The 22,575-nt window shown below is 38.6% G+C and overlaps 1 protein-coding gene across 2 annotated transcripts in view; it reads right to left on the bottom strand.

Annotated features, from left to right (window-relative positions):
• The window catches only part of HTR7 (5-hydroxytryptamine receptor 7), a 92,734-nt gene extending 71,382 nt beyond the window's left edge, over window positions 1–21,352 (bottom strand). Inside the window, exon 1 of one of the 2 annotated variants that reach the window (XM_055119564.1) lies at window positions 20,468–21,352. In XM_055119564.1, coding sequence (XP_054975539.1) covers window positions 20,468–20,934 — 467 coding nt within the window. In that variant the 5' untranslated portion in view covers window positions 20,935–21,352. The remainder of the gene's footprint in view (window positions 1–20,467) is intronic. The other variant, XM_012932514.2, reaches the window with a different exon arrangement.
• Window positions 21,353–22,575: the final 1,223 nt, after the last annotated feature.

The following is a 22,575-nucleotide window of genomic DNA, read 5'->3' as shown; positions in this document are numbered from 1 at the left end:
ACTCTACCAACTGAAGATTAATTTTAGAGATAAGCAAAGATGACTTCCTACACAGAGAAAGGCAACCCAGATAATCCAGTTTTCACTCTTCACTGCATATGACAGAAGAATAGCATCCAAAGGAAGAAATCAGATTAAGCCATCTGCCCAGCTCAATTTTTCTATCAATGAAATTATATATGTGTTCCTTTGTATTCTTAATCTTTTGTTTATCATTCTGTTTGTGACCTCAAATTATTTATGGATGAAATAACAAAATATCTGAAATTTGGCTAAACACTGAGAGAGGGACTACAAACCACAGCTAAATAAATTGATCATGGCTATATATTAATCACTATTGAAATTGTGTGATGATTACATTAGACTTAATGTTACATTCTTGACTTTAATTATATTTCAAAATTTTATCTTTTAAATTTCAAAATTTAATTATATTTCAAAATTGTTAATCTTTTCTGTATCGTTCCAATTTTAGTATATGTGCAATAGCACAGCGGGTAGGGCGTTTGCCTTGCACGCGGCCAACCCGGGTTCGATTCCTCCGTCCCTCTTGGAGAACCCAGCAAACTACCGAGAGTATCCCGCCTGCACTGAAAAGCCTGGCAAGCTACCTGTACAGTATTCGATATGCCAAAAACAGTAACAATAAGTCTCACAATGGAGAGGTTACTGGTGCCCGCTCGAGCAAATCAATGAGCAACGAGATGACAGTGACAGACAGTGCTATAGTAAAACTTTAAATTTTGCATGTATGAATAATTTCACCTATTATTTGATCATTTTTATCACTGTATAGTTCTAAAGTACCAAAAGCAAGTGCATCAGAATCATTTGGAAATTTGTTTCAAATCCTAATTATTGAGTTCTACCCCAGATTTACTGAATGAAAATCTCATGTGGAAGGGCCTAGAAATATGGATTTTAATAAGTTATCTAAATAGTTCTGCTGAGTGTTCAAGTTTAACCACAACTAAAATAATACTTACTTGGAAAAATATGAAATAATGGCGAAGAGAAACAGATACTGGTGGAGGGTGTGGTGCTGAAATACTGTATGCATGAATACCTATCATTACCAGCACTTATCAATCATGGTGACTCAATTAAAAGAATTCTTTCAGCAAAACAAGTTTCTCAGCACTTGGCATTGAGAATAGCATTCTCACATGGCACTAATGATTTCCCTCCACTAGATTAAGAAAGGTTTGTTTACTTTTAACTTGCTAAGGGATTTTATACATTTGCAGTGATGAATTAGCATTTCATTATATTAAATGTTCCATAGCTGATCAGGCAGTTTTATTTTACACCTGAAGAGATTTTTATTACAGTCTTTTACTTATTGATGCAGATACTTAAGCAGTATGCATAATACAGTATTTTCTAACTAAAGCCAGTATTCCAATTCCTTGGATAAAACATACATTAATACCATTATAGGCCTATTCAGATTTTCCCCTTAAATTTTTCTTAATTATCCTCACATTATTAAATTTTATGTTTTTAGAATTTATTTAATGTAAGTGTTTGAATGTATTAGCACAGATTTTTATAATATTAATTTTTAATATATATAATTAAAAATTTAGGTTTTGAAAAATTTTAACTTTATCAATTTATCATTTAATAACTGTGGAATTCCAGAAAATGAGCTCTTCTCATTGATATGTGTGTGGGGTTTCACTACCTCCACATCAAAAATAATAGAATGAAGAATATCTATCCAATATGGGAAACAAAAAGAATTATAGTAAGGGAACAAAAATGGTCAATTACAATGAAAAAGTCATCACAATTGAAGGTCTTGCCTATAGATTTCAGTTTACATGAAGGTGGTGTTGGGATGGTACTTGAAACACTGGTGGAGGAAAGTGAGTTCTCTAGTAGTAAATGTGGTGTTAAAATGCTTTATGAGTGAAAAGTATGATTAATAGCATTGTAAATGCAGTACTTCAATAAAATAGGTTTTTAATTTTTTAATACAAGATACTTTATTCATTCTTGTATTAATATATATTTCTATTTACTTCAAATTTGGGGTTCAGGAGTGGATATTATAAATACCCTGTACAATACTCATGTGACAAGCATCCCTTGGTAGTATAATAACCTAGTAGTAAAATAACAGGGTTATAGATTATCTTAATTTTCAACACTAAAATCTATTTTCAAATGGTTAATTAATTATAGTTCCCCGAATAATATACTAAAATTCTCTTTGGTCTACATTCTTACCAATAGATGCTATTTTTGACATTTTAATTGTTTGCGTTCTAGAAGAAAAAAATTTTTTCAATTTACATTGGCAAGGAATATAATTTCACATATGAAACCTATTTTTGCAATATTTAAGCTGGTGGGTTTGTATGGAATAGGCATAATGCATGGAAGTATTCTGCAAGATGGACAAAGTGAAAAATGTCTGTAAGTCTGTATTATTGTTTACTAAATGGAATATAATACAAAGTGTTGAGGAGTAAGGGAAGACCAAATCAGGGACTCTTTAGAGGTGCTAAAGAGTTAAAATTTTATTCCAAGAGAAGCAAAATATCATGAAGGAATTTAAATAGAAAATATATTCCCATATGTTCATGCTTAAGATATTTTATGTAAACACTGACTTCTAGTTATTATTGGCTAGCTGTTGCTTCATATCAATACTTCTGATGAAAGTAAAAAAGCTTGACAAGTGTACATACACACTTACTGGAAGGCATCACACCATTACCAGAGCAACAATTAGGCAAGAAAAAGAAATCAAAACAATCCAAATTGGTAAAGAAGTTAAACAATTTCTATTTACAGATGACATGATCATATACATAAAACACTCTACATACTAAAAAGCTCTTAGAACAATACACCAATAGAATGAAGTATCAGACTACAAAATTAACACATAAAAGTCAGTTGCACTGCTATATACAAATAAAAAAACTGAAAGAGAAAAAATAAAAAATAAAGCCTCATTTAAAATAGTGGCCAAAAATATCAACTAATAATAATCAACAAAAATGTGAAAAACATTTACATTGAAAACTATGAGTTACTGTTAAAAGAAGTTTGTTTCACCAAGAAATATAAAGTTATCCCATGTTCATGAACTGGAAGAATTAACATTGTAAAAATGACCATCCAACTTAAAAATATTATAAAAATTTAATGCGATTTCATCAAAATGCTGATGACAACATTCTTCAAAAGTGTATAACTCTACTAAAATGTGTATGAAATCATAAAATACCCTGGAAGGCCAAAGCTACTATGAAAAAAAAAGTTAGAGGTATTTATTCCCGACTTAAATCATACTACAGAGCTATCATAATCAAAACTGTGTGTTTTGAAATAAAAATAGGTTCTCAGGCCAATGAAACAGAATTGAGAGTCCACAAGTAAACCCCTGTATTAATGGGTTACTAATCTGTAAAAATGAGCTGTGTGCATGAAGTGGAGCAAGGAAACCCTCTTCAATAAAAGGTGTGGGAGGGATAGCCACATGCAAAATAATTAAGTTAAAATGATCCATATGTCACACCATATACAAAAGTTAATTCAAAGTGAATGAAAGACCATAAGATTAGACCAGAATTCATAAATTACATTGAGATAAAAAAGACAGAGCTCTCTAGGTTTGGACCACTGATGTGGTTTAAATGATTCAACCCCCTTGGAAAATCAAGTAAAAGCAATAATGAATAGCAGGACTACATAAAATTAAAAATATTTTGTATGACAAAATAAAATGGGCCCAAAATAAAAATACACCCCAAGGGCTGGGAGAAGTGTATGAAAATATAAATCAGCTAAAAGTCAAACATCCAAAATAAAGAACAAAAGAAGGCTCAACAACAATAAAACTGGGACTGGAGGTATGGAGTTTTCCTTGCACTGCCAGGACTGAAAGAATTAACACTGTTAAAGTTATCATTCTAGGGGCTGAAGCGATAGCACAGGGGGTAGGGCATTTGCCTTGGGCTGACCCAGGTTCAATTCCCAGCACCCCATATGGACCCCAAGAACCACCAGGAGTAATTCCTGAGTGTATGAGCCAGTAGTAACTCCTGTGAATCGCTGGGTGTGACCCAAAAAAGCAAAAACTAATAATAATAACTAAAAATAAATAAAATTATCCTTCTATCTACATTACATTGGTACTATGCAATCCCCATAAAAATGTTAACAATGTGAAGAAATATTGCCTAAATTTGAAACCTTAAAACTCCCCATATTATGAGAAAAATTCTGAGGGAAAAAAATATGCCACGCATTACATTTCCTGGTTTTAAACTACACTACAAAGATATAGTAATCAAAACTGTGTGGTACTAGAGTAGTAGACTTTCACTGAAGCAACAGAGTTGAGAGCCCAGAGAAAAACCTTCATATATATAAACTTTTAATCTAATACAATGGAGCTAGGGGCTAGATGTGGACAAATGATGGTAGGAAAGTTGCTTAAGAATGCAAAAGAATGAAATGGGACAGTAAAACACACACAGACACTGAAACACACACACACACACATACACACACATTGAGCTTACCAAAGCAGGACCTGTGGTTTGAGAATAAAGGGGAAGAAGGTAAGGGATATATGGTGGAAGTATAGCAGCAAGTAGGTAGTGAAACAGTAATACTGCATGCCTAAAGCATGAACATCAAAACACAGTATCTTCAAAGGAGAAATATTAATAATAACTAGTAGCTGATTTTTCAACAGAAATGCTGAAAGTACAAAGACTACGGAAAATATTTTGTAGTGCTGAAAAAAACAACAACAGGCAGTTAGAGAATTTCAGTCCAAGAGTGAAATTTTAAAATGATGGCAAGGACCAGATGGCAGAAAGGAACAGTTCACGTTTGTGAGTGCTCCTGCAGCATCAACACTAGGGGGGAAAAAAAAGCACAGCAACCTATGTGGGGGCTTTGTTGAGAAAAATCTACTGAAGAAAACAAATATCATCTCAGTGAAATTCAACTCTACGGAACACAGAACTTCAAACAAGTTCACAAAAAACTAAGTAGTGCTTCCCTTGGGTGCACCCCTGGGTGCTTCACTGGGTATGGGAAGGGGACAAGCAGAGAATTAAAGAGAAAAGACAACCGCAAGCTAGTATCAGACAAAACATACTAAGCTTATGTGGGAGGTTGCTGAGCAAAATTATTTTAGAGAACTTCAGTTTTATAGCAGCACTTTCCAAATGACAGACTCAGGATTTGTTAAGCCCAACACTGTGGGATGCTGCTCCTAGCTGAAGTTAGGAGCAATCATTGCCGAGTTGAACCCCACCCAACAAACCTGCAAGTTTTCAGTCCGCCTTGACAGAACTTACCTGACTCTATCCCATCCAACAGCTTCGGCTTTCCTGCTTGAGATGACCTGGCTTTTGACTTACCTGATAGATTCACGCCAGGGTGCTGAGAACAAAGTTTTTTGTTTATTTTTACAAAACTCACTTCTATGTTGAATACACTTAGTCAAATGGAGCCTTATACCTTGTTTTTTTAAAAATAAATAAGGCAGTCATGCCTAGTCCAGACTGGGAGCCATTCTAAGATGGCCCTACCCAAATGGATCATGGCCCCAGCCAGTGTGGGTCACAACCTCAACTCAGTCCCAACAATGTCAGATCCTTGGCCGACCATAGAAGTTCAGAATTGTGTTTCGATCTGAGTAGTGTGTAGACACTGTCAACTCCTAACTAAAGCTGCCCCAGTGTAGGAGTACCAGACTTAATCTGCATCCTACAATGGAGGGCACTGAGCACATAGGCTCCACAGAGGTTCAGCTCTGTGATTACAACTGCTGTGTCAGAAAGAAACCAAGAGTTGGCAGTACATATGCTGCTGTGCTTTTGTCTTCCACAGCTGGCAGTAACCATTACCAAAACTGCAACTGGGAGCTACCCTTCCAGAGGACAAAGCAGGTAACGGAAGCCCTCTAAGCTCAGAAGCCCTGTAAGCCCCATCAGACCAGGGTTCAGAGGAACCATCTTAAAACAGGTACCGGCAAATTCAAAACTTCCCTCATTGCTATGATGACCAGCTTCCTGAACTGCGGTGTCAGGTATTTGTGACAACAATCTTCAGTCTCTGACCAATCAATTGGTTTGTAAGAATACACCAGCTGTTGGACACCGGTGACCTGAAATCCAGGCATGGACCAATACAGGAGATTCAAACCACTGGTCACTATAAACCCTGTTGACCTACATATGCACAAAACTCCGGTCAGAAGCACCAGTTTGACCCTTTAGATATTTAAGAAAATATTTTAAAATACTGTGAACATCTCGTAGTTCAATCCCCAGCACCAAGTGGTCCGATGTCCACCTCTTGAATCCCTGAGCATTGCGAGGTGTGTTCCTAGAAGTCAGATAGCACCAGTTCAGTGGTCCAAGTAATTCCTAGCACCAAAGACCTGTGTATCACTGAATCCTCAAGCCCTTACATTGACCACCATCTGCTCAGATCATCTGAAAAGTGGAGCCACTCCTAGCTTCTATGAAACACAAGGAATAATGGAGAGCTGGGTGGGGAGGGGGTGGGAGTAGGAATTCAGCCACATAAATGGATGTAGTCCTTGACTAAATCAAAACTTTCTAAATTTCCAAATTACTTAAAAGCACCATTTTTCTTGTTATTCAAAGAACTGAGGAAATTTCTGAAATAAGTAATCAAGAAATTTGAAGAAAGATTGATTTTAAAAAATAACATTCAAATAGAAATATAGAGGTAAATAACAGAACTCATAGTGGGCAAAAATAAGATTAGCGACCTCCAAGACATAGTTGCACTAAAAAGAGGCAATAGAAAAGAGAATTTTCAAAGGAAGAAAATTTAAGAGATACATTTGACAAAATAAAGAAGAACATCATCTGCATCATAGTAATTCCAGGAGAAGAAAGAAAAAAAAGTGAAGAAGTGGCAGAAATAATTGATGAAAACTTCTCCAATCTTAGGGGGAGACTTGTGCACTGATCCAGAAATGTAAACTTGGGATTAAAAAAAAAGCGACATTCGAAATAAATCCAAACAGAACAATATCAAGGCACACTATAACAAAAAGAACTAAAGACAGAGACAGACAGAGTGGTAAAAAGAAAAGATTCACAAGCAAGGGAAATAATGTTAAGATTCACATCATTTCCCAAATGAAACTCTAAAAGCAGGAAGAAAACATACATATATATTCAAAGTTCTGAATGAAAAGAACCTTTAACCTTTAAACAAGAATCCTCTACCCTACAAATTTATTATCATATTTAAGGGAGAAATGAAAACATCCTCAAACAATAGCTGAAAGAATTTTCTGCATCTAACCCAGCTATGCAAGGAACACTAACTTGACTTCCTGTAAAAAAGCAAGTGGCAAGTAACAAAACCATCAAAATCCTCATAGAAAAAATGGCAAAAAAATCATTTATATTAATAATTTCTATAGAAATGAATGAACTTAACTTTGTTATCAAAAGGGATCAGCTGATGTAGGAAATAAATCTTCTGCTACTTGCAAGAAACACACTTAAACACACAATAAATAATCCACAGTGAATGTTGTGGCGGGGGAATCCTATAGGTTAATGTCAGACTGAAAAAGGCAGGGGCTACCATGCTACTATCTGATTAAAAAGTGTTTAAACTAAAGAAAGTAATAAGAGTGTGTTGGTTAACAGGTTACTAGATCAAGAGGATTAATTCTTATTGATGTACATGCACCAAAAGAAAAAGCAAGATTTATAAGGCAGAAAAAGTGCTAACATTTGGAAACTGAGCAACATACTGTTACATAATAATTGGGTAAACCAAATATAAAAGAAGAATAAAACAATTTCTCAAAACAAGGAGAATAATAAAAAAATCAGAATTTATGGCACACAGCTAAAGCAATACTGAAAGGCAAATTCATAGCAATATAGTCTTCTGTCAGGAAACAAAAAAATAGCTCAAGTAAATAACATAACATCAGAGCTGGAGAATCTATAAAAAGAATAATAAATCTATAAAAAGAATAATAAAGAATAATAAGTCTTTATGTAAATATAATGAAGGAAATAAAAAATCAGAATTGAATCAATAATATAGAAATCAAGAAATGACTCAAATAGTATATTGAAAAAAAGATTATTTTTCAAGAATAAACAAGATCAACAAGCCCTTAACTAGAATGATGAGGACAAAAAGAAACAACAAATAAATGTGATCAGAGATTAAAGGGAAGAAATTAACCAGGTAGTTCAAAAACGCAAAGGATCTTAAGAGGTAACTGAAAACAACGTTATGCCACTATGTTGGAGAACCTACATAAGATGAATGAATTTTAGAATCATACAACCTCCCAAGATTGAATCAGGGAGAGGTAAAGGATCTAAACAGACCAATGACATGTAAAGAAATTGAGACAGTTATTTAGAAAATCTCTCCAATGTGACTAAAACTATATTATTAACAGTAAATTGCAAATCATGATTCCTAAATATAAGCTGAAGAAAAAAATCTGACCCACCAAAAAACTGAGGTCCACATGGGTTCATTAGAGTTCTATTAAACTCTCAAGAGGGATAGAAGAATGGGTAAAGAGTTTGCCTTGCACATAGCAGACCCATGATCAATCCCCGGCATCCCACATGGTTGCTCAAGTACTGCCAGGGGTAATCCCTGAGTGCAGAATAAGGAGTAAGTCCTGAGGCAGAAGGGTGACTCCAAACCCCAAGATAAAATAAAACTCCCAAAGAAATCGTATAGCCTAAATCTTTGATGGCCTTCCAAAATATCAATGAAACAGGAATCCTTCATATCAGTATCTATAAAACCAATACTACCATAAGGCAGACATATATATTACTGAAAAAGAAAAGCATAGGATCATATCCCTATGGATATTGATGGAAAGATCCTCAACAAAATCTTAGTCAACAGAATCCAACAATAAATCAAAAGAATGATCATATACATGATCAAGTGAGATTCATTCCAGGAATACAAGGATAGCTTGAATGCAAGAATAGCAAGGATAAAATTCATATATATCCATTAACATAGTACACTTCACAAAGGGAAAGAAAAAAATTACATGATCATGTTAATCATGCAGAGAGCTTCTGACAGTTTTACTATCCATTCATATTTAAACAAAAACATTCAACAATATATGGATAGAAAAAATTTATCTCAAGATATTAAATAAATCCATATAATATACAACAAATCCATAACATATACAGCAAGTCCATAGTGAACATTATGGTCAATGGTGAAAATATGAAAGCCCTCTAAAATCAGGTATAAGGCATGGGTATATACTTTCTCCACCACTAATAAATACAGTTTTGGAAGTCTTTATCATAGCAATCACGTATCATTATTTGGAGATAAAATAATGATATGCATAGAACACTCTAAATATTCCACTATAAATCTCTTTCAAAACTCTTAAAAACAATAAACCAAGGCAAAAAATCTACACATACAACAAATACAAATACAACACACAAAACTATGTTGCATTTCTAAATTAAAACAATGAACTAAAAGAGAAAGAAATTGTAAAAAAATCTACATATTTAAAAGTGTCCAAAAATGGGGCTAGAGCATTAGGCCTCGTTTGCCAGGCCACCCCAGATGGGAAAAGGTGTTGTCCCTCCGCCTATTTCCTGGAAAGTCCAGAGGCCACCATCTTCCAGATCTCATTGGAGAATCCAGGTACGAGCCAGCAGTGATGACACATCCTGGGCCTCCTGGGGAAAGGGGTGGATCTGGTCCTTCTCTTTCTCTGGCCCAAATGCCCCCTGGCTACTGATTAAGCTCCTTAACGGTCATGATCCCAGAGACACACAAATGAATCTCAGACCCGAGCAGAGCAGCTCTTAGCAGATATCTCTCCAGACCTAATTATTAAAATTTTAGATTTCGAAAATCACATGGCCACTCTTGTGGACATCATATGCTATTTATAACCAGCGATAGAAAACAAATTGTCTAATTCTGCCTTTTTGGGAGGTCTGAGTGTTCAGGGAAAATTCCAAATAATAATGGTGGGACTGGAGTCAAAATATTGAATATGATCAAAGTAGAGAGAGAGAAATGTGGAAATTATCTGCCACATAGGTAAGGGTTGGGGTGGGATGGGAAGTATAATGGGGGTTTTGTTGGTGGAAAATGTGCACTGGTGAAGGAATGGGTGTTTGATCATTGTATGACTGAGACTCAATCACGAAAGTTTTGTAATTGTTCCCATGGTGATTCAATAAATAAATTAAAATAAATAAATAAATAAATAAATAAAAATTAAAAAAAAAAAACAAAAATGAGGTAGAGAGACAGATGATAAGGTAAATGCCTTACATGTGGCCAACCGAGGTTTGATCCCTGGCACAACATATAGTCTCTTGAATACTTCCAGGAGTGATTCTTGAGCACAGAGCTCAGGACCTGGGCACCGCCTGGTGTGGCTCCCCAAAAACATACATAAATAAATAAATAAATAAATAAATAAATAAATAAATAAATAAATAAATGAAAATGTCCTGGGGCCAGAGTGACATACAGCAGGTAGGGCACTTGCCTTGCATGCATTTAGCCTGGATTTGATCCTTGGCACCCCATATGGTCCTCAAACCCCATCAGGAGTGATCCTGACAACAGAGCTAGGAGTAAGCTCTGAGCACCACCAGATGTGGCTCAAAAAAAAAAAAAACAAAACAAGAGTGTCCAAAACATCAAATACCTAGGAAACAAGTTAACATAAGATGTGAAAGACATTGGAACTTTCACTACTGAAAGAAAAAGCATACCAGGAGATGGAAAACTATCACATGTCCATGGATTAAAAGAACTAATATTGTCAAAACTGCCATCCTAACCAACGAATTATATAGATTCAATGCAATCATCAAAATTCCAGTGACATTCTTCAAAAAAATAAAAAGTGCTACCAAAATATGTATGGAATCATAAAACACCATGAGTAGCCAAGGCAATTATGAGAAAAAGAAGATAAGAGGTATTTAATCCCCTGGTTTTTGAAACATACTATAAAACTATAGTAATCAAAATTGTATGGTACTGGAATAAAGACAGACTCATCAATGGAATAAAGCTGAGAGCCTAGAATAAAGTTCCCAATATGTAGATAGTTTGTCTAGGACAAAGGAACTAAGCTCCTGATGTGGAGCGAGTGATGGCCAAAAAGTTACTTAGCCACATGCAAATATAATGGTGATAAATTTTCTTAGCAAAATGCAAAATAATAAAATTGGACCACTACCTACCTCACACAAACATACACACACTATATAAATATATATATGTATACATACATATATGTATATATAGGTGTGTATACGTGTGTGTATAATTTTTAGGTGTGTTTTTTAGCTATTAATTTTAAATGGATTCAAGACCACAATGTAAGATTTGAAGCCATGAAATACATTGAGGAAAATATGGTGGAATTCTCCAAAAAACATAAAAGCAAAAGTAAATTAATGAGATTGCATCAAACTAAAAAGCTTCTGGAGGGGGCTGGAGCAATAGCATAGTGGGTAGAGCATTTGCCTTGCACGCAGCAGACCCGGGTTCGAATCCCAGCATCCCATATGGTCCCCTAAGCACTGCCAGGAGTAACCCCTGTGCATCACCGGGTGTGACCCAAAAAGCAAAAATAAATTAAAAAATAAATAAATAAAAAAGCTTCTGGATTGGGAAAGAAACTATGGTTAAAATTAAAAAGAAACCCTACCGATCATATATCTGAGGTTCTGTGTCAGGATATTCAGGCCTATTCAGTTGATCTGACAGTTGGCCTTTATTGCAATGCCATTCTGTTTTAGTTACTACCACTTTGTAGTTTAGTTTGAAGTTGGGAAAAGTAATGCGTCCCATCTTCTTTTTCCTGGGGACTGCTTTAGCTATTAGGGAAGGTTTATTGCTCTCTGAATTTCAGGAATATTTTATCTACTTCTTTTAAAAAAATGGCCTGGGTTTCCTTATTATGAACAACTTTGCAACTGTATATCTTCATAGTACCACTGTAGCACTGTCATCCCCTTGCTCATCGATTTGCTCGAGTGGGCACCAGTAACGTCTCCATTGTGTGACTTGTTGTTACTGTTTTTGGCATATCAAATATGCCATAGGGAGCTTGCCAGGCTCTGCTGTGCAGACGAGATACTCTCGGTAGTTTGCCGGGATCTCTGAGAGGGATGGAGGATTCGAACCCGGTCGGCCATATACAAGGCAAATGCCCTACCCGCTGTGCTATCGCTCCAGTCCATATCTGTATAGTAATTTTTAAAAATAGTAAAATAGGGGTTGGAGCGATAGCACAGCGGGTAGGGCGTTTGCCTTGCATGCGGCTCACCTGGGTTTGATTCTCAGCATTCCATAAGGTCCCCCGAGCACCGCCAGGGGTAATTCCCTAGTGCAAAGCCAGGAGTGACCCCTGTGCATCACCAGGTATGACCCCAAAAGAAAAAAAAAACCCTAAAAATAGTCAAATAAAACCCTACTGAATAGGAGAAAATATTTGCAGACCATGCATCAGATAAGAGGCTAATACCCAAGGTACATAATGAACCCACAAACTTCAAGAAAAAATAAAGTAACCTCATCAAAAATGGGGAGAGGAATATAGGGATGATCTGTAGGCATATGAAAAAGTGTTCATTAATACCTATTATATGAAAATGAAACTCAAACTGACAATGACATGTCATCTTACACCAATTATGATGACACAGATCATAAAGACTAGAAACTACCAGTATGGAATAGAAATAGGATTAAAAGGAAACCCTCACTCATATTGGTGGGAGTATCATCAGGTTCTACTTGTATGGAAAACAGCATGGAGAGTTCTCCAAAAAGGACTAGAGTTTCCATATGAACCAGAGATCCCATTTCTTAGCATATCCCCCCAAAACAAAACAAAATAAAAAAATTGATTAAAAATGCATATGGACACCTGTGGTCATATGAACCATTAAGAATAATAGGCTGGATGTGGAAACTACCCAAATGTCAAATGATAGATGAATGAAAAAAGAAGTTGTGGTATACTAACAGAATGGAATACTATGCAGCTATGAGAAAAGATATTGCATTTTGCTCATTCTAAGTGAAACAAATCAGAGGACAAACACTGAATGATCTCAATCATTTTTGATATGCATAAAAATAAAAAAGGTATAGAAATTACTAATGATGAAGCATTTTTCTTCAATTATAAAACGGAAATTATCGTGTAGTTGGGGAAATGGAGGGGAGGATGGAAGAGGCAGACTATAATTAACATAAGGAGAGTGGTATTGGGTCTTGGGCACTTTTGGTGTTGATGATGCATAGTAACTTTTTACATCAAAATCATAAACATTAACACTATTGCAACCCTGTTACAAAAATTATGATAAAAATTAAATAGATTTTAGTAAAAGTATAAACCAATGGGATTGATTACTAGCAAACCCTCACTGTCATCCCGTTGCTCATCGATTTGTTCGAGTGGGCACCAGTAACGTCTCTCATTGAGAGACTTATTGTTACTGTTTTTGGCATATCCAATACACACGGGAAACTTGCCAGGCTCTGCCATGCGGGCTCCATACTCTCGGTAGCTTGCCGGACTCTCCGAGAGGGGCAGAGGAATTGACCATGGGTCGGCCACGTGAAAGGCAAACACCCAAAATCTGTGCTATCGCTCCAGCCCAGCAAACCCTCACTTAAATAAAATTTAAAAAGAAATGCCAGATTGGAGGAGATAGCCAAAGGCCTGGAGATGTCACATGCCTTGCATGTGTAAAGGCTGAGTTCAATCCATGGCACTATGATGGTTATCCAAACACTGCCAGGAATAGCCCTGGTGACTTTCAAGCACTGCCAGAAGTGGTCCCACTGTCCCCAGAGTCACTGGTCCAAGCTCTGAACTATCAGGCCCACACTACATGGCAAATTATCACCAGGAAAGAGTGGCCCCAGTTAACAAATGTCTAACTGGGCTTAAAAAATTTATCCCAGATGAAAGCATGTTAAAGCAGGATATATTAAAGGGCAATGAAAAGAGTAATTAATGTTACTCTTATGTTAAATGTATTTTAATTAATTAATTTAAAATGTATTTTAATTAATTATATTTTAATTAATGTTAAAAATATAAATAATATCTAATGGAGTTTTCAAGAAGTAACCCAAAAGGCATGATGATAACATAAAAAGTGTGAAGGTATGAATAAAATTTAAATGTAGGGACTAGAGAGATGATCTAGGGGTCATGCCCATGTCTTACCTGCAGCTGATCCTGATTTGATCCCCAACATCACATGGTCCTCCAAGCATCATCAGATGAAGACCTAGAAAACCCTGAGCATCCTCAGGGTGGCCAGGGGCCCCAAGCACTCCAAGGATGGCCCAAGTAAACCCCAGCACCTTAAGGCTGAGCAGCATACATTCACGAGCCCTTGTATTGAACCACAGGTCTGTTTGGCCATGAGCTACCAAAGGGCCTCCTAATTCTCCTGAGCACCACTTAAGGACCCAAATATTATTTAAATAATAAATAATGCGATTAAGTACCTTGCTATCCAGTATTGTATTTACTCAAGAGAAATTAAAACACTCCCACAAAATGACTTTTGCGGAAGTATATATATTTGTATATATATATAATATATACATATATACACATTTTGCTTTTTGGGTCACACCTAGCAATGTACAGGGATTCCTCCTGGCTTTACACTCAGGAATTACTCCTGGCAGTGCTCAGGGGACCATATGAGATTTGGGGAATCGAACCCGGGCCCGCTGCATGCAAGGCAAATGCCCTACCCGCTGGCTATCACCCCAGCCCCAGAAGTATATTTTTATGGGAAGCTCCACAGCAACTCTACAGGGCCAAGGGCTATTCTGGTGATAACTGGCCCAACAGTGTGGGTCTGAGCATTCAGTGTTAAAAACAAAGAAAAAATGCCCAGTCAGGCATTCTAGGGGTCTGCCAGGGTGATCTTGGAGGTGCTGGGGTGCCATGCAGTGCCAGGATCAAACTCACATATGTTCTAGCCCTTTGGTCTATTTACCTGGCCTCAAAAATAAACTTTCATAAAAGCTCTAGTAGAAATAATCCAAAATTTCAAACAATTCAATGATTAGTCTATAGGTGAACTGACTGATGATGGTATAGTAATATAATTAATTGAATGTCACTTTAAAAAGTGATATTTAGGTTGGCTAAAATCTATGAATAAATCACTTAGATGTTACGGGGATTTTAGAAAGAATATGATGTTATATTTACATGAGGTTCTATCAAACTGATCAAACCAACTAACCTGAGATGGTAAGAGTCAGGGCAAAGGTTAGTTTGGGAAGCATTGAAAATTATGTGAAGGGGGCAAAGGAATGCCTAGGGGGTGATTATATTTCCTGATATAATTTCAGATTACAAGAATATGTTTACTTGGATGTTCCACAAACATCCATAGAAATTCAAGTTCTCTATTAGGTTATCTACTATTCTATATGTAGATTCTATATGTTTCTATATTAGAAACAAAATTTTAAAATATTTGGTCATATAAAAAGTTATATAAATATAACAAGATGGTATCCACAATCAATATTAAGAAAATAAACACTACCTATATAGTTGATATGTGTATTATTCCCTAATTACACCCCCTCACCAGAGACAGACACCTTTTGAAATGAAGTGTTCATTATTCTTCTATATCAGAGTTTTTCAACCTTCTTCTGACCATGGCCCCCTCCAATCCTTTTTCTTTCCTGTGTTCTGCCCTATGTCCCCCACCACCAACATTCCAGTTGGCTCCAAGTCCCTTGCAGTGGCTTCCACTTACCTGACTTACCTGTTTCCTCCTTGGAATAGGGTGGGGGCCCAGAGGGGCACCATGTAGCCTCTTGGTCGAGACATTGTTCTATACTACTTTATTATTTTTCTTAGTATAGAAGTTTTCCTATTATGTGTAATTTTTAAAAAATATTTTAACTACATATGAGGTAATTTGGGGCCAGAACAATGATGAACCTGATAGATCACTTGTCTTGCATACAGTGAACCCTGGTTCCATCCTTGGCACTGCATATGGTCCCTAAGGCACCCCAGGATCCTGTGATCCTAAGCACAGAGCCAGGACTAATCCCTGTGCACCACCTGTTGTGCCCTCCCCCCTAAAAAAAATACATACAAAAAAGAAGGTGATTTAATTTCTTTTTTGTAATTTTTATTTTGGTTTCTGAAGAAGCAGCCTCCCAAGCTATGCTCAGGGAGCTGGGGGGCTATTCAAGGAGATCCTCATCCACTGAATCTGAGAATTCAATGCAGGGGCACAGGATGCAGGTCTGCTCAGGCCCTGTGTGTCAGCCACCACCAGGGCCACTCCAGCAGTGCTGGGGTTTAGGCACTACCTTTAAGAGATCCTTCTAGAAGGCTGAAGAGATGACATAATGCTCTGGCACATGCCTTTTCATGAGCCCAGTCCTGGCTGGATCCCTGGCACCTCATGGCACCCCCAGCATCACTGGGTGAAGTCTTAGAAGCCCCTCAACACTACCGGGGCTTCCCTGATGTTCCCTGAAACCACAGGGCAAAACAGCCTCATATCCTTTGGCCCTAATCTTAAATTGTCTTTCCTGGTTAGCCACAAATCTCCAGGAGTGACCTCAGGGCCACAAAGGAGTGATGGTCATATAGATATATATATTCTTCAAAAATCATCAAATTATTGAGTTAATACCTGTGTATTTCAGTATAGATAAATGTAATCTGCCTTAATTTTTCTGGAGTGTAAAGGGCTGGGCCACACCCAGTGGTGTTCAAAGCTTACTTCTGGCTCTGCACTCATAAGTCACACCTGGTGACTTTAGAGATGGACTCAGGATCAGATGCCTGCAAGGCAAAGGGTTAAATCATTTAATCCCTCCCCTGTATTATCTTTCTGCCAGCCCCCCCACCCTTAAAATGACTTTTTAACAAATAGATGAAGATAATAATAGCCTCTTCATAGGCAATGATGAGGAATGGATAGAAGTGGAAGAAAGAAGTCTGGTTAAAATTGTGTAGTTAGATCTAGTGAATGCCAAAATCATCTGTCTGAGGGGTTAAGAAATAAAAAGAGGTTTGGGGCAGTTCTTTGAACAGTTTGACTGTGAAGGAGATCAGTAACTAGAAAAGAAATGATACTAATAAAAATCTTAGGGAATAAATTAGCACATTGTACTAATAATTGTACTTTTAAAGAAATTACATGGTTAAAGAAGGGCTTTTCCAGTTTTCTTCCCCTGCACAAAATGGCCTCCCTAGAAAAGTGGGTGTGGCTCTGGAGGCCCCCCAAGCACTGCAGTGCGGAACCTGATGCACCACATTCTCAGCCCCTAGCTATGAATCACCGGTTGCTGCAAAGGCCTTTCTGAGCCACCTAAACACCCCTTGAAAGACTCAAACATGGTAGGGGGGCTTTTAAAGGTTGAAAAATCAAGGGCCAGAGAAGCAGCTCAAATAGCAGAGTACATGATCTGCCTGTTGAGAGTTCTGGGCTAAAACCTCAGCAGCCCCAACTGCCCCACCCCTCTGCCAGCACTGCCAGGTAAACAGGTTTGGTAATTCTCAGCTCTGCTGAGTTTAGGGATCCACAATGATAAAATATAAAATTTGATCTAATAAAAATTAAATTCTGAAGACAGAAGATGAGGGATCCATGGAGGAAAAAAAGGGGGGAGGGAGATAGAATTTGAAGTGTAGGGTTCTGCTTTTGCTGGGGCAGGTGCTTTCTTGCTTTTAAAATAAAATTAAAAGAATTAAAATTTAAAGTATTTTTATATTTAGAGGGTTACAGATGCAACAAATATTGGTGGTGGAAAATGAAGGGAGCTCCCATCCAAAGGTCTCTTCATTTTCAATGAACATGAGTCATCATCTGAAAAGGGTGGAGACAGGGTGTTGAAGTCTGAGAAGACAAATGGCATATAACACTGCATTGGAAAAAGCTGGAAACGCAGACCAGTAAAATGGGTATTGGAAAGAAAAAACAAAAGGAAAAAAAATTTATAGGTTCCAATTTACACAAGTTAAATGTCCAACAGATAACCAAATTCTCACTTTACAATATGAGCTTAAAAGCAGGAATAGTTTCATTCATTGATTATGCTGCATAGAGCACAGCATAACCTATACTGAGTACTCAAGTGGAATGAATAAATGAATGAAGATGAGTTTTTCCTTATTTTCTTAGCACATTTTTAGTTATTGGCCATATGATCCTATGGAAATGAAGAAAGCAATCTTTTCAGAAATAATTCACCTTTGTTATCAAATTGACCATATATAAATTTTCCTTTTACTCATTTTTATTTCTATGTGTTCTTGGAAGAAAGGAAAATTGTATCACCCCATGTTATCAATATTTCATTCCTTTAAAAGAAATTACATGATAATATTCTAAAGTAAATGTCAAGAAAAATTCACCAACGGAGTAATTCTTATAGGAAATGGAGAAATTTTCTATTTTTGTATTACCACAATTTGTGACACCCAAAAGAATATATTAATGAGGAAATTAGAAGCTCCTACCAAAAAGGATTAACATTTTCTCTGAATGCAGAGAATTCCTGCTTCAGCTAAGTCTCATATGCACACCAGTGGAAAAAATCCTTTAGGTCACGTACAGGAAACTTGAGGTGTCTAGAAGAATAGAAACACTGGATATCTTAGGAAATAAATTAGCACATTGTACTGTTCATTTATCACGGATCAATTATGAAACAAAAGAATACAGACGCATTATTTGCAACATAAATTTTAATGTGTTTTATTACAATAAGTTCCATGTAAAAGATCTTCATTCATGTAAAAAGCACTTCAGTTGGCTGAACAGGTGGATTTTTGAACTTACAATTCATGTATATACTTACTATGTATATATTTGACGCATTCTCCTAGTTCTTTTACCACTGTCAGATAAAATATATGCATTTCTGTCATTTTTAATTACCATCATTCAGAGCCTCAGTTGTCAAATTTGGAGCTGATATTCTCATATGTAATGCATACACCACTCTTAAAAATAATTGCTTGTTTGCTATTAGAAGCTCCTACCATAATAAAATGGCAGCATAATTTTTTTAAAATAATCTAGATCTTTAAATGCTGCTATATTGCTTATTTTCATTGAAAACACACCTTTCGTATCATTGTCTTTATTCTAAAACAATTAAATATGGTAAGTGACATAGCAAAGCATGTTAAATATCAATAAGCCACAAATATCAGTGTTTATGAGAAGAAAAAAGGAGGAAACTCAGTTTCATGCTGGATCATCCTTTGAGGCACAGTCATTTTCAGGGTGGGGTCATCAATTATTTCTCCTATGCTAAAAGATCTACACATCTACAGGTGCAGTACTCCACTAGGAAAAAAAGGAGCCATTTTTTCTGTGTCATTAAACACAACAGGAAATTTTCCTGGACAGTTTTTTAAAACCAGCAGAATTCTGAGTGTGAAAATCATAATTAATACTCCCATTTTAAGAGAGGTAAAGAGGTGTTCTATGGCCAAAGAGCAATGGAGCTGTGTTTTAAGTTACCAACTGCACCATTTTTCTAGAGCCAAAGACTTGCTGCATTCCAAAATTCAGTAATCTTATAGTCTGACGAAATCCTGGGGTCTCCCTGTCCAATATGACAGCTAAGCCAGGAATTTTTTCCCCCAGAATCCCTGACAGATGGTCAATTTTTGCTACAAGTACTCCAGTGGGGGAGGTTTCAAGAGAAGATTCCCAAAAGCTACCATATAAGACTAGAACCAACCATCAGACAGGGCGTCGTAAGTCTCCAGTCAGAAAACCTGCAGTATACAGTCACCATTGCCAAATACTAAAACCAGACGTCAAATAAATAAATAAATAAATAAACAAATAAATAAATAATTAAGTCACCACCCAAACCCAAAGCCATGATTGATTCACCATCAACCTCAATACATTATTAAGACAATCAGAACCCAATTCTGAGACCATTTTAACTCTTTTCATCGGTTTTGGGGTCCCACAATTAGGGGGAGCCCCTGTCTTTTATTCAACTAATTTCTTAAAGAAATTTCTCGTAGCAAGGATTGTTCAAACTCGAGAGGTTCGAACCCCTTCCTTCGGAAAAACCAAGTCTGGGAACCGCCTGTTGGCAATACTAACGCTTAAAAGACTCTAACTTTGATCTCAAAACCCCCATTTACAGGAAATCAGCACATTTGGGGCTCTTCTTTGAAAGGGGCATACAGATTATGCTGTAACTGAAGTTTTGGGGCTGCTTTAGGGGCCGATGTGTGGGAATTGCTCTTTTAAGCGCAGCCCTCCATCCCGCCTTCAAGTCTAGCTTATCCTCCCAGCCGAAGCGAGCGCACAGGGCTCAGCTCGCACACCTGCCCTCCCAAGACCCGGGGACCAAGAGAAGCGGCCCTTACCTGTCGATGCTGATCACACACAGGGTCATAATCGAGGCCGTGCAGCACATGACATCCATGGCGATGAAAACGTTGCAGAAGAAGTGACCGAAGATCCACTTGCCCCCAATGAGGTCGGTGACACTGACGAAGGGCATGACCGCCACGGCCACCGAGAGGTCGGCCATCGCCAGGGACACGATCAGGTAGTTGGAGGGCTGGCGGAGCTTCTTTACGAAGCAGACCGAGATCACCACCAGGCAGTTGCCCGCGATCGTCAGCAGCGTGATCAGCGCCAGGATGGAGCCGATCACAACTTTCTCTACTCTACCGTAGTTGATCTGCTCCCCGCAGCCCGAGGCATTGTCTGTGGGTGGGTCCCAGGTCGGAGCTGGGGTTTCGGTGGCATTAGCCACCTCGTTTAGCAGTTGCGGCAACAAGGTGGAGCTCGCCACCTCCTCAGCGCCGTCGAGGCGCAGATGGGGCATTTTGCTTGTCCCTTGCCTGGCACTAGCCAGGAACGGACAGGGCTGGAGAGGTCCGGGGGACCGCTACCGTTCGCTCTTTCTCTGTCTGTCTCTGAGCTACTTGCCCATCACTCCCGCGCCCCTACCCACAGTTCTGGCCGCCGAGGGGGGCTTCCCTTCTCTGTCTTCCGATTCAACCCACCCGATCCCCCGCAGAGCGCTGCGGGGAGCCGCGGCAGAGCCTCGAGGCTCCGCCAAGTCCGGGGCTCCGAGGCGGGAGCGGGGCAGCGCGAGGACTCCCCGAAGGAAGTGCCTCCAGCGCCCGACGGATGGCTGGAGCGCGCGGGCTCTCGGGCGACACCACCGCCCGCCGCCCGCACTCCGCAGCAGTGCGCGACTCGGACGAGAGCGCAGGGGAGGCAGTGGCAGAAGTTGCGGAGTGCGCCCCGCCCCTCGCGCCCGCCGCCGCCGACGCTCCCCTGCGGCAGTCGCGCCACGTCCCCGCCGCCCCCGCCTCCTGCGGACGCTGCCCAAGCCCCTCGAGCTCCCAACACCCAGTTTTCCCCCACCGGACGGACCAAGTCTGCCTCTCCCGCGCCTCCCCACTGGGCGGGGGCGGGCGCCTCGCGCCTCCCGGGACCCCCCCCCCCCCCCAAGCCGCTTTGCTTGAGGCTGTTCTTTTGCATTAAAGCGTCTCAGACCCCCCTCCGAGAAGACCCCTACTCTCTCCACTGTAGCAAACGACTGTTGGAGGGGAGGGAGAAGTGGGGAAACTGCGGATGTTCAGGCTCCCTTGCAAAACCAGAGACCTGGAGAAGAATTTCTCCACCCCCCCTTCATTAATTAATTTGGAAAACTGCACCAAGCAACAAATAGATACTTCCACCTCCGATTTGACCACTTATGGGAGAAAACGAAGCTGGAAAAAGGAGAAGCCGCGGATGGGGGTGGGGTGGGGTCGGGGTGGGAGCCCAGGAGAAGAAAGGAAAAAGGAGAAGGAGGGAGTCTACAGGTCCGGGTACCAAGGTGGAGCAGGGGGCTGTGGGGAAGGGACTTGCCGGAGGCTTTGGGGAAGGACCTCGGGGGCTTAACCCCCTTCTGCCTAACCCTGCGGCCATCTAAAAACAGGCCTCTGGGCTCAGAAAATAGACCGACTGCGTGTATTTTCAGACTTAAAAGCCTAATTTGTTGTGAAATGATGGTTAATTTTTCCGAGGTATTCTGGAAATCTTACAATAAGCAAAGAAATGACCAGTTATGATGTTCTGCGGAAAAAAACCTGGCCGTGTATGTTGATTTAACGCCTATCGCCTAAAATCCCTTTGGTATTCAAACCTTGTCAGAGTGGCTGGTTTTTATTATTTGTGAGACTGACTTCACTCCATTTTATTTAAAGCTTTTATTAAAAGCCAGTCGTGCTTTCTTTAGTTTAAGACTAAAAATAATCAAATATGTTTCCCTTTCTAGTTAGGCCCTAGTGGATTAAAATAAAAAGAAAAGGAACGGAAACCTCAAAATATATTGATCTGAGTGCTGAATAATAATATTCTGCTTCATCATGGTGGGAATTAGTCCTATTTTTTTCTTTTTCCAGATAAGCGAGGGTTACTATCTCAATCTGCTGGTAAATTAGGTTTCTAATCCTGGTCCATGAGATTACTA

The sequence above is a fragment of the Sorex araneus genome, chromosome 11 (assembly GCF_027595985.1).
Source record: "Sorex araneus isolate mSorAra2 chromosome 11, mSorAra2.pri, whole genome shotgun sequence".
In the NCBI taxonomy this organism is placed as follows: Eukaryota; Metazoa; Chordata; class Mammalia; order Eulipotyphla; family Soricidae; genus Sorex; species Sorex araneus.
This window is presented reverse-complemented; position numbering and strand designations above follow the sequence as displayed.